The sequence below is a fragment of the Eurytemora carolleeae genome, unplaced genomic scaffold (assembly GCF_000591075.1).
Source record: "Eurytemora carolleeae unplaced genomic scaffold, Eaff_2.0 scaffold1519, whole genome shotgun sequence".
NCBI classification, from domain to species: Eukaryota; Metazoa; Arthropoda; class Copepoda; order Calanoida; family Temoridae; genus Eurytemora; species Eurytemora carolleeae.
The window spans coordinates 40299-53627 of NW_019397411.1; the positions used below are offsets into that span (position 1 = coordinate 40299).

The 13329-nt window shown below is 32.5% G+C and overlaps 1 protein-coding gene across 2 annotated transcripts; it reads right to left on the bottom strand.

Annotated features, from left to right (window-relative positions):
* Nucleotides 1-1456: 1456 nt before the first annotated feature.
* Nucleotides 1457-12927, bottom strand: LOC111714143 (phosphoglycerate mutase 2). Of its 2 annotated transcripts, XM_023489190.1 has the most exons (9): nucleotides 12908-12927; nucleotides 11745-11827; nucleotides 10620-10697; nucleotides 8117-8214; nucleotides 6506-6601; nucleotides 5102-5178; nucleotides 3920-3988; nucleotides 3344-3392; nucleotides 1457-1645 (listed from the first exon to the last, which is right to left on the bottom strand). In XM_023489190.1, coding segments are annotated over exons 3-9 (525 nt in total). In that variant the 5' UTR covers nucleotides 10621-10697; nucleotides 11745-11827; nucleotides 12908-12927; the 3' UTR covers nucleotides 1457-1510. The 2 variants fall into 2 exon arrangements, with proteins under 2 accessions (XP_023344958.1, XP_023344957.1); XM_023489189.1 differs by lacking the exons at nucleotides 10620-10697; nucleotides 11745-11827; nucleotides 12908-12927 and adding an exon at nucleotides 10212-10392 and having other exon boundaries at nucleotides 8117-8209.
* Between the last annotated feature and the right edge of the window lie 402 nt (nucleotides 12928-13329).

The following is a 13329-nucleotide window of genomic DNA, read 5'->3' on the forward strand; positions in this document are numbered from 1 at the left end:
AAATTAACTTATTTTTTTATATTGACAAGTAAAACAAATCATAAATAGATATTTTTATCTCGTCTGATTCACTATTTTCCGCCCCGTGTATTCAGATCAACATATGGACATCTACTCTCTCAACCATCTTAGATTTACAGAAAGAGAGAGTCTACCCCCCCTCCCTCCTCCCTGGTTTTGGGTCCTGTCCGACTGCAAGAGCTTACAAGCAACGGTTCCTAGTTTCCCCACCTGTTGCAGGAAAATTAAGGAGGGGGGGGGGGTAGCCTTTGGGTTACTTTATGAATTTTAGGCAGGGCTATTTGAAATATTTTCTCTCAAGTATCATTTGTATAATATAAATAATCATTATTTTTTTCTCATTTTTATCTTGTTATTCTTATTCATCCTGCTTATCTTATTCATCCTGTTTATTTTATTCATCCTTCTAGCATATCTTATCCATCATTCTTATCTTATTCATCCTTATTATTTATTTATCTTTCATATCTTATTAATCCTTCTTTCCATATTCTTCCTTCTTATCTAATCCATCCTTCTTATAACTTTTTTTCATCCTTTTTTTCTTTACAATATCCAATCTTCTTATCTTAGTTATTCTTCTAATATTATTCATTCTTTATCATCTTTCTTATCTTATCCATCATTCTTATCTTATTCGTCCTTATTATTTATTTATCTTTCATATCTTATTCATCCTTCTTTTCATAATCTTATTTATCCTTCTTGTCTTATTCATACTTCTCATATTATTCATACTTCTTCTCTTATTCTTTCCTTCTTATCTTATCCATCCTTCTTATCTTATTCATCCTTCTTCTCTTATTCTTTTCTTCTTATCTTATCCATCATTCTTATAACTTATCTTATACATCCTTTTTTCCTTTACAATATCCAATCTTCTTAACTTATTTATTCTTCTAAAATTATTCATTCTTTATAATCCTTCTTATCTATTCATATTTCTTATCTTATTCATCCATCGTATCTTATTTATCTTTCTTATTCATCATTGTTCTCTTATTCATCCTTCGTATCTTATTAATCCTTCTTATCTTATTCATCCTTCTTATCTTATCTATCCATCTCATATATCCTTCTTATCTTATCCATCCTTCTTATCTTATTCTTCCTTCCTATCTTATTCATTCTTCTTATATTATTCATCCTTCTTATCTTATTCATCCTTCTTATCTTATTCATCCTTCTCATATTATTCATTCTTCTTCTCTTATTCATCCTTCTTATCTTATTCATCCTTCTTATCTTATTCATCCTTCTTATCTTATTCATCCTTCTTATCTTATTCATCCTTCTTATCTTATTCATCCTTCTTATCTTATTCATCCTTCTCATATTATTCATTCTTCTTCTCTTATTCATCCTTCTTATCTTATTCATCCTTCTTATCTTATTCATCCTTCTTATCTTATTCATCCTTCTTATCTTATTCATATAGAAACAAAAATATAATTTTATTCCAAATATACAAATATACAAAAGTATCAAATTATCTGTTGATATTGGAAACTTTGAGTATTGCTTGCTGTACATGATCCTTGTCTGCTAGGTACACTCTTCTCTCTACTAGATCCAGACTAGAGTTGTACCGGTACATGAAGGGAATTCCGTTGGGTAGATCCGTCTAAAATCAGAACTTTTAGTTATAAAAAACTTTACACTGTACCGGTACATGAAAGGAATACCGTTAAGTAGATCCGACTACAATTAGAACATTTAGTTATATTAAACTGTACACTGTACCGGTACATGAAAGGAATACCGTTAAGTAAATCCGACTACAATTAGAACATTTAGTTATATTAAACTGTACACTGTACAGGTACATGAAAGGAATACCGTTAAGTAGATCCGTTTTCAATTAGAACATTTTGTTTTAACTGTACAGTGTACAGTATACCACGAATATCTAGACACCTAAAATGAGAACCAGAAAATAATAGAATAGAAAGATGACACTTCAGCAATACTTCTAGGTTTTCATGTTGTTACAAAGCAAATATCTTCACTAGTAACTCAGCAAAGCACAATTTAAGTGAAAGGGGTTTATTTACAATGTAAAATTGCTATGTCTAATGTTCATTGAACTAGTTTAAGTCCTAACTTGAGTTTAACAGATGTCTTCCTATTTTAGAGTTTTCTGGTTATCACTGTATGAAAGCTATTCATTAAATTTTTAGACAGCCTAGACTTTAAAGCGTGTCGCTACGGTTTGGGTTTTAGTTTTACATCACCAAGTCACTTAAACTTTTTTGTTGCCCTAGGCATCATGTTAGATCGTTTAATATGTGAGTATTATGTGCGTATTTTGGAGTTAAAGCTTAAAGATAATTCATTTTGATATGGGACTAATGGGACTAAGGAGCATGGAATATTAGAGAGATTGAATCGATCCGGCCATCCCTACCATATGATTATCCATGTTTTGCAGACGGTACTTCATTTGAATAAGAAATATTTGTCTAATGTACAAATACCGCGTACATGCATTCATAATAGGTTATTGAATAAATTAGACAGTGAAAAAATAAGGCTGCATAAAGCAAACAAAACACATTTTTTGGGATGCAAAATATTAGCAATATAAGCATATTTTAATATAAAAATCAGAGCTGGGAACTTTTGAATGGTGGATATCGGGATTAAGGCTTGATCCACTCTTTTTCTTAATCTCGAGATTAAAAAATGCTTGTTCTCCTTTTGTTATTAATCTTCAGATTAATTAACCGATCGGGATTAAGGATATCCCATTCTAAAGTTTTCAGCTCAGGTTAATTTAATATGGTATAATAAAAACCACCTAAAAAATTAAAAGACGACCCTCTAAAAAATCTTTTTCAACGGAGTATCCCGTCTGCAAAGCATGTATAATCATATGGTGGTGCAAGCCGGGTCGATTCCATCTCCCGTATAATTCCATGCAGAAGTTCCTTGTATGGGACGCTTTGTACATTCTAAATTTGCAACGCGCATGTTTCTATCTTCAGTTCAAAAGTAGTATTTGGGAAAATAATGATCGATTTTTGCGTGAGGAGTGTGCACATCTTGGTTTGCAGGTGATTCAGATGTCCTTGAATATACACACATATCATCCTAATTTTCGAATTTAGAATCACAATGAAGTCTATCTTACCGCTATTCGTGAGAGCCAGAAAACTGTTTTTTTTTCTGGAATAATATGAAGGCCTGCATTTTTAAACTTCAGGACAGATTATAATAAAATTAATTATCATTAGTTTAAAACATTTGGACTTAAAGGATTAATCTTTATTTCATTCCTGGACCATCTTTAAATGGTGATATAATAATTTTAAATTGTTACCTTCTCAATTTCTTCACTTGACAATCCTTCTATGTGCATAACAAGACCCCTGGAAATATTTATTGAAAGTTTTGGATTTTATTTAGGATTTTTACTGTTTATAATCTTTTGATATGAACTGTACTAATCTATATCGGTTTGCCTGTTTTGTTGTTCGTGAGTTATGTCCGATCATAACTCACGAACCCTTTGCATGATTTGTCTTAAATTTGGATTGGGGAACTCAATAGAGAATGTTTGACTAAAAAATGTACTGTTTTTATGCTAAATGATTGTAAAAAATTTACTGTTTGAAGCTAAATAAATTTACCGTTTTACAAACAATGTACTAGCTAAATAAATTTGTCGTTTGACTCCAAAATGTACTATTTAAAGCTAAATAAATGTACTGTTTAAATCAAAAATGTAATGTTTAAAGCTAAATTAATGTACCGGTTGGCTCTAAAATGTACTGTTATAAGTCAAATAAATGTACTGTTATAAGTTAAATAAATGTACTGTTTGACTCATAAAAGTACTGTAAGGTAAATAAATGTAATGTTTGACTCTAAAATGTACTGTTTGACTGTACTGTACCTAAGTGAGGTTCCATGTGCTACAACAAGAACAGTTTTACCAAGAGCAAGGTTTGGAAGAATAGAATCTCTGAAGATTGTTGGGATTATTCAACATTTGTATATTCAATTTTAGTTCACTAGGCTTTTAGGGCGCTTCGCGCCCATCTTCTATTTCAACTTTTAATCGTGGCTTTATCTGTGAGCATCTTCTCAATTTGTACAGTATAAACAAACAAAAAATTTTCGGATTTCATAATATTTTTTTCGCGCATTTTCAAAATTTTTACCATTCATAAACCTTCTTTGGGGTCACTTGAGGTCCCACATAAAATTTGGGCCCGATTGGTTCAGCCGTTTTGACGTCTATTGGATACAAACAAACAGACAGACAGACTTAATAACCCGGGATATCGAGAAATAGCATAAACTATGTAGATTAAGTTAATCCAAAACTCTGCATAAACTAGGTAGATTAAGTTAATCCACAACTCTTCATAAACTAGGTAGATTAAGTTAATCCACAACTCTTCATAAATTAGGTGGATTAAGTTAATCCAAAACTCTGCATAAACTAGGTAGATTAAGTTAATCCACAACTCTTCATAAACCTGGTAGATTAAGTTAATCCACCTCTTCGATTTGAACCGCGCGACGCAAAAATGCAGAAGTCACTTAATTCGAGTACTTCTCGTAACTCTTTAAATCTGAAACTCAGAATTTTATGGAGACTAGCATTATGTATTTTTTCGCATATTGATATTTCTATTTTGATAAAAATTCACACTTTGCAACAGAGTGAACATTTTTTCAGAAAATTCATCTGTCTTTTCGAAAATATTTTTAAAGTAATTTAAAAGAAATTTTGTATCCAAATGACAATACTAGTTTTTTCCTCAAAGCTCCAAATGCCATTCCTGCATTTTATAAATGTTATTGCTCAGGAAATGTACATGACAATGTACATGTACATGTTATTGTGCAGGAAATGTACATGACAATGTACATGTGCATGTTATCGTGCTAGAAATTAACATTAAATGCGCATGTGTGCATGTTATTCTGTGGTACATGACAATGTACATGCACATATTATTCTGTAGGAAATGTAATGTTATTAAGCGGAAAATGTACACGTTATTGTACAATAAATGTACATGGTATTGTACATGTTTGAAAAATATTTGTTGAATAATCAACCTTCCTCCAGAGTGGTGTTGTCCGATGAACAAGATCTGCGAGGGATTCTGAACAGGGGATTTCCTCTTCTCTTAATATACCCTGGAATCAGATTTAAAGGGACTGTAAGGATAATTTTAGATGGCCTTCTATTAATAGAAGGGAACGTCCGGTTTACATCGATGCTCTTAAACCTTTGCTTGATCAAGTATTTCGTAGATATTCCATAATGTCATGTCCCAATATACACTAGAGCACGGAAAATACAGCAAACCTGTAATCTCGAGTCTCCTGGCACTGCATCTTCAGCTCCTCGAGTCTCCTGGCACTGCATCTTCAGCTCCTCGAGTCTCCCGACACTGCATCTTCAGCTCCTCGAGTCTCCCGGCACTGCATCTTCAGCTCCTCGAGTCTCCTGGCACTGCATCTTCAGCTCCTCGAGTCTCCCGACACTGCATCTTCAGCTCCTCGAGTCTCCCGGCACTGCATCTTCAGCTCCTCGAGTCTACCGGCACTGCATCTTCAGCTCTACAAATGAGGTTATCTACATCATCCAGACAAAGGTTTTAAGGGTACCGTTGTGATTCGGACCTTCCTCTCTATAAACAGAAGGTCACTTGCAATTACGCTTACAGTCCCTTTAAACAATAGGAAGGATGAACTTTGAAGACCTAGACGAAGATAAGTGAACTACAGTGACAACTAGAAAACTCTGGAATAGGAAGCCGACATTACAGCAATAATTAGGTGTATTTGGTGTTGTTATGAAGCAAATTGTTTTCTATTAACCTATAAAATCACTTATTATGTGAATTGAGTCTTTTCACACCACACAAATGCTTGGTCTCATGTTCATTGGACTAACTTGAGTACAAAGTCGTCTTCCTATTCGAGAGTTTTTTAGGTTCTTGCCGTAGTTCAACTAGTTAGATTACAGATAATTAGGATATCAATCATGGAACAAATATTTCAATAAAGTTCAAAAACAATAATTGAATAAAAATACATAGAATATATCTCAGGGTGCCAAATCCCTAAGCACTGTGGAACGATTGTCGTCTTACTTTCTTTTGATTAAAAATTGTTATAGAGTTAGTTTAAAATGTCGTATTCCATAGTTTGTTAAGTTGTTTGATACCAAAGAGAATAATAAAATATATTATATTACAGTCATTTACCTAGTAAAATTAATTTCAAAGCAATATGTATCTAATTGATCTGATATTTTAGATTTTTTAACAAAATAAACTGCAAAAAGTCTTTATGTTCTGATACATTAAAAATGCAATTCACCAACCTCTATGTTTCGTGGAATACCCTGTAACTAATATAATAAATTACGACAATTTAGCTGTTCCGAGAAAAGTAAAATTTTTTATCAACCACTGATGAAAAGAAATAGAATTTTTAATTCAATATTAAAAGAAACCTGAAATTTCTTGTTTTGTATGATCTGAGAGTAAAACGGATGTTTAGAATCCATCTCTGGAGGTTGGACATCATAACTTCGCCTCCAAATCCCAACCTAGACAGTAAACAGGGTTCAGAGCTTGTTCAGAACCTGGTACAGAGAGTCTCATATCACATTGAATAATCTTCAAGCTTTAACGCCAAAATACGCACAGAATACTTATAAAACCAAGTACTTTCTACATGCAAATTTTATACTAGTCTTTTACAATTTAAAAAAAATGATCCAGCCTGGGTCCAGAGGCAGAAGCCCAGAGGAGTTTCACGCAGTCGGCGTAGAGCAGGCTCTCTCTCTTTTGTTATTCTATGCCGACTGCGCAAAACTCCTCTGGGCTTCTGCCTCAGGATTATTGTGAACGAGTTTCATCCAAATCTTGAAAAGACGACATCTAGTGTTTTATCTGTTATTTTGATTAATCTCTGGTGTAAAGTATCGCGGTATAAAATAATTTATTTTGGGAACTCAGCTTCGACTTAATTTAATTTTTCTCTATACAAGTCGGCCCACTCAACTTAGAATTTTTAAACCAAGCAAAGCACACTCTAGATGTGTCTAAAGAGTTCATTGTCAAAATTTGAGGCAAATCAGTCCAGGGGTCCCTGTCTAATGATCTCTGAGACATTTTAAATATTCAGTTTCAAGTTCGTGAAGAGTGTTATGAACATATAGTTTTTTTTTTGCAAAGGCGCTCTATTAGCAACGTCTTTGCCACTTTGGTGAACCATATTGTTAAAATTCGTGTTCATCTGTCGTCTTCCTATACATTGTATGTGATCTACAGAGGCCGAAACTTAAGACATTTTAAGCATGGTTAAATCAGATTCTAACCATGGTAAACTGATCGAATACAACAGCTTTTTGAAACTTAACTTTAACCATGGGTAAAATCATTGTAATGGTTTGCGGCATCAGCGCAGCTCAGATTTTAACCCTAGGTGTACCTAGGTCACCTAGGGTTAAAGTGGGTTTAAATATGGTTTAATGGACGCGCTTTCTAGTTTCAGACTAAAGTTTCCTGATGTCAACATGATCTTTGTACAAAAATACACAAATATTTTTCTTTGAAAAAATGTAGCTTTTAAAATTAAAAAAGTCCCCCATCATATCGTCAATAATTACGATTTTCGGGACTAATCAGAAAATTTAGAAAGAATGAATCATTTTGAAAAATTTAATAAGTCTAATAAAAAACATTTTTTGCAGAAATGCTAGGATTTCGAGTATTCTGTGTTTTTTACGTTAAAGTTTGGAGCTAATCTAATAGGATATAATCTAATAGGATTATAAGATCACATACTCGCAGGAATAGAAGAGAGATATAACTGACGCGGTTCGCCCTACCGTATGACTATACACGCTTTGCAGACGGGTACTTCATTTTAATAAGAAATATTTGTCTGATGTACAAATACCGCGTAAACAATAACCTATTCTGAATACGGTACAAATGGAGTACCGTCTGCAAATCATGTATAATCATATAGTAGGGCGAACCGCGCCAGTTATATCTCCTTTCTATTCCTTACTCCCTGCGTACTCTGAGTATGCAAATAGAAACACTTATCTAACCTGTTCTTTTCCATATTTGACGACACACTCCGCCTTATCCAACCCAGTCAATCCACCGTAGTGCCGCTCATTTAACCTCCAGTCTCTGTACACCTGCAGAGATACAGAACTATCTTATTGAACTGTATCTGTATCTATGTTTACCAACGCTATCTGTATCTTTATCTATGTTCACATACTCTATCTGTATCTTTATCCATGTTTTCCTACATTATCTAGACTGTACCTTTATCTATGTTTACCTACTCTATCTGTGTCTTTATCTATGTTTACCTACTCTATCTCCAAGAATCAGTTTTGTCAATTACCCAGGGAACAGGAATATAGGGAAAGGAAATGGCGCTGGTCCGGCAAGAGAAAGCAGCCGGGTTCTAGAGACCTAAATACCACTCTTTACAAATCTTGCTTGGTGGTATTAAGGGTAGATCATCTACCTTACGCGTTCTTTAGAAGTGTAAATACTGGTATTATGCATGATACCGGTATTACAAAGAGTGGTGTTACCGAAATCCAGCCGCAGGGTGGATTTAGGTAGGATAATCTACCTTATATACCAGTATTAGTTTGGTTTGGGTAAATTCTGAGAAAAGAAAGCTCATGAATTACAGGGATGCATCAAATACAGGGATACATAAAAAACGAATGATTACTTTTAGAATGGAAAATAATTTTATAAGCCCCCCCCCCTCCTCCCTCTATATTTAAAGGTGGGTTCTACTTTTAAATGATATTTTGAATNGGAGCCGCAAATTTTTTATTGAAGACCCTAGACTTTTCTTCGGAGACCCCAAACATTTCACCAAAGCCCCAGATTTTTAGAGAAGAAACAACAAAATGTTCATTCGAGACCCCAAACTTTTTGTTTAACCTCAAATATTCAGATTTACAAAGTTTAAGGTCTCCATTGAAAATCCAAGGGTTTCTTAGATGATTTCTTCCTAGTCTCCCACATTGGTCTTTTCAAGAATATTGCAAAACGGAAATTTACAAGCCATAAACACGAAATTCCTGTCGCGAAAATCTATTTAAAATTGCAACTGTAAACCTAAACAATGTTGAAACTCTGACATAAAACATCAAAAGTTTGCCCAGTCCGTTTTCAAACCAATTTTTCTAAAAAACAACTTTCTAATATTTATGCATATATACATCTAAAAAATGTATATTATGAAAATAAAATTTGTATTAAAAAGTCAAATCAAAATTACTAAAAATTTAAAAAGTGTTCCTAACTGTTCAGCGTACATATTTGGGCCAATTGCAACGATAATATATATATAGATATGCAGGCAGGTAGAAACCTCCTTCCTAAATTGCCTGTAGCAGACAACTAATTTTTGAACCTCTGAAAAAATGTGCACAAAGAGACATCTATAGCAAATTGATTACTTTCTATATGCCTTTCTCCCCTTTCTGCTATCTGTAGGAAATACGCATTTGTGTTATATAAACATACAGTACGCGTATTGCATCCTGTATAGTTCAAGTGTTGCTATCTGGACCTGTTTGACCAATAAAATTAAATTTCAAGGTAACACAAACATACAGTACGCGTTTTGTTTATGTTATGATCAGATCAGTTGTAATTTGTCCTAGACTCGATGTACTTTTATAGTCATAATTTTTATTTAAATTGCGTTAATTTACGTATGCCATTCAGTACAACTTGCACATTTAAACTCTGTCTAGTCAAATTCCTACCTCAGTTTTATTTGCATTGATTAATTTGTTTCATTAAGTACAATATGCAGTATACATTGTTGATACAATAGTACGCATTTAGTGTTATCACGCATAAACAAAGTGATAAATTAGCAACAATCCAGAGGATAAAATGCCATGCGTACGACAGAGATGGTGCTTTGTGCTCATTATCTCAAGACCTCTAAATTTATACCTGTCTGCATATCTATATATATATTATCGTTGGCCAATTGACATAATGGTACTTGACAAAACTGATTCTTTGGCTCTATCTGTATCTTTATCTATGTTTACCTATTCTTTATGTATCTTTATCTATGTTTACCTACTCTATCTGTATCTGTATCCATGTTTGTTTACCTCCTCTATCTGTATTTGTATCCATGTTTACCTCCTGTATCTGTATCTGATTAAGGACTGTATCCAAAGTTTGGTTTGCTCTTGTAAGAAGAGAAGTGTAAGCAATGCTTATTTCTATCCCTAGGGATTGATTCATATTATCGAATATCTTGGTAAAAATGCAAAGCTCATAAAAAAAAAACTTCTATGAACTGTGAACTTTAGTAATACATAAAACATAATACATAAGATAAATTATTAATTATAAGTTAGTTCAATCCTCTCCTGAATCCTACAAAATTTATATATAAATTACAAAAATTTTAAAAATTAGTTCTTAAAAAAAGTAATCGTTTTTACTGGTCAAAATAGACAAAATAGATTAAGAATAAAAATATTTTGGTTGATTCTTATAAAGTATCTTTAGTTTTTTATTGATTATAAGAATATTTATATATTTTCCTTAAGAGTTTTTCCTGCTATTTCCGCCTCCTTAAAACCAAGAGGAGATAAACCAACATCAACCCAACCACAAAATCTTTAGAAAAATTACAGATCAATATTTAATAAAAAAACGGCTGAACCAAATTTTCCACGGTGATCCAAAGGTTGCAAGCTCTTGCGCAAAAATGTATGAAAATTTTGCTCTAAAATAGTTCTAGTTCTAAAATGTATATCTGGGGCTACAAAAGAGTATATATGTGCGTTAGTGATGAAAAATCAAAAGCCGAGGCGTCGTTACACTTCAAAGTGGATCCAGTCATAAAATTTGATGCAATATTTCATTCAAGTCTGGATCTATGTGAGTCCCTACTCCCTGTTCACTGTGGACTAAGCTAGTGGGGTCTGTCGTCCTAGGATTAGGCCGGGTACTGTAAAAAGTCTGAGAGCGTCATGGGAGTTGTCATAGTTAGCCCTCCGACGGGACTATGCCAAGAAAATTGACCCCTGTCGTATGTTAGTCCATGGTTAGGGCGACGTATACTTTACAGAATATAGTCATAGGATTGGGTCAGTACACGCTGTTATCTGGCAGGCGGTACAAACTGGGCAGGTCCTGTTCGAATTCAAATTTACTACGGCCCAGAGTGTGTTACACGAATTAAGCTTCGTTCGTTGTTTTATGATTTCAGAGTAGTAAAAGGCACCTGAACTTAAATAACATGAAAATGTAAAGGTTTAAAAAAGATGATTTTTGGTTTATTTTTCATAAATATTTTCTCACTGGCTCACATGGTCAAAATTTTGCTAAATGTAGGGAAAGCCAATGTTAAAAGCAAAATCATAAAAGTAAAAAGATTTTACGCTGAAATTGGTCTCAACTTTATAAACCTGTAAAATGAAAATTTTCAGACACTAATACAAATTAATTTTTATCAAGTTTCCCCCCCCCCCGCCGTCTGAAATTCAACATATATTATTTGAAATTAAAATTAAACTTGAAAATTTTTAACGTTGAATTTGACCATGGATGTGGCTAGTTGAGCAATATAAATTTCAAAACCAACAATAAAAAAAATCATTATCGTTCTAGATAAACAATATCAAATACAAGTTTTGTTCATTTTTTTAATGACAAATTTACCTGTTTGAACTATTCCATTCACTTTCTCCGTGTCTGAGAAGAATTAAAGTTGCTCTGTTCATGATTAGACTTTATTACATTCTCTAAGCAACACAAAAAATAAGTTAGGTCATGATTAGACTTTATAAAACATTAAATGTATTACATGACGAAATGTATCATTATTATGAAATGTATCAATATCCATGAAATGTATTATTATGATGAAAATGTATCATTATTATGAAATGTATCATGGTAATTTTCTAGAGAACGACTTTTGGCCCCCCTATATATAGATNTCATTATGATGAAATTTATAATTATTATGATATGTAACAGTATAACGAAATGTATCATAATGATGAAATGTATCATTGTAATGAAATGTATCATTATGATGAAAAGTATCATTATTATGAAATGTATCATAATGATGAAATGTATCATTATGATGAAATGTACCATTATTATGAAATGTATCATTATGATGAAATGTATCATTATGATGAAATGTATCATTATTATGAAATGTATCATAATGATGAAATGTATCATTATGATGAAATGTACCATTATTATGAAATGTATCATAATGATAAAACAAATCATTATGATGAAATTTATAAATATGTTCCATGATGAAATGTTTTTCATAAAGAAATGATTTTCATAAAGATATTTATGCAATTTATAAAATACTGGCAATGATAAACTGTATGCAATTCATAAAATGTTTAAGATTTAGAAAATGTATAAACAGTGTCTAAATTGTACAAGAAAATGAATGTTTTTTGGCTAGTTTAGTTTAGGAAGATCTCTCTTTATAAACAAACCCCAATTATCTTATAAACAACACACAACTTTGAAGCCTTGATACAAGAGCTACTAGACCCCACCCCCCCGATATTGTTGTAGTTCCTTGAAGTAGTTTGTGTATATTTATCTCAGTGTGCAGCAGTGGACTTTTTTAAACTACAATTTACTTGTGTGTATTCATTACTAGAAATGAGAAAAAAATCTTCAGAGTTTGTTTACAAAAATTATTTTGATCACAGAAAAGACGAAAAATCTTGATTCTGCAGTTTTTTCACATTAAATTTAGTAATTTTTTATAAAATGTGCGGCTTGTGTAAGAGTAACACAGCTAGTTTCTAGATACTGCCTGATCTAATGATAACAACCTACTGTTGAATGATACACAATATTATTCTAAAAAGTTCTCCGAGCTTTTTCTTCTCCTGATCAGCTGATCATATGCTTTCCTAGCGAGTTCTGTTAAACTGTCAGCTTTCATAACTATACGTTTATCTTATAGTTTTTTATATACGTATTGCGTACGCACGCAATGTGGCCTTGATTTTATGCGTAATAATTTTTATTTGTTTACAAATACTTAATATGAATCGTAGTAAGTTTTCATTTTAATATCAAATTAATCATTCGTGGAGCTAGAGGCTATCTTTTTAATTATATAATAGTAAAAATATTTTACTATTCATCCCTGTCTTTAGTTTAAATTTGAATGAAATGTGGGTTATATTTGTTTTAATGAATTCCTATACTTATTGAATAAAATCAGCTGTGATATAATACATTTATCGAT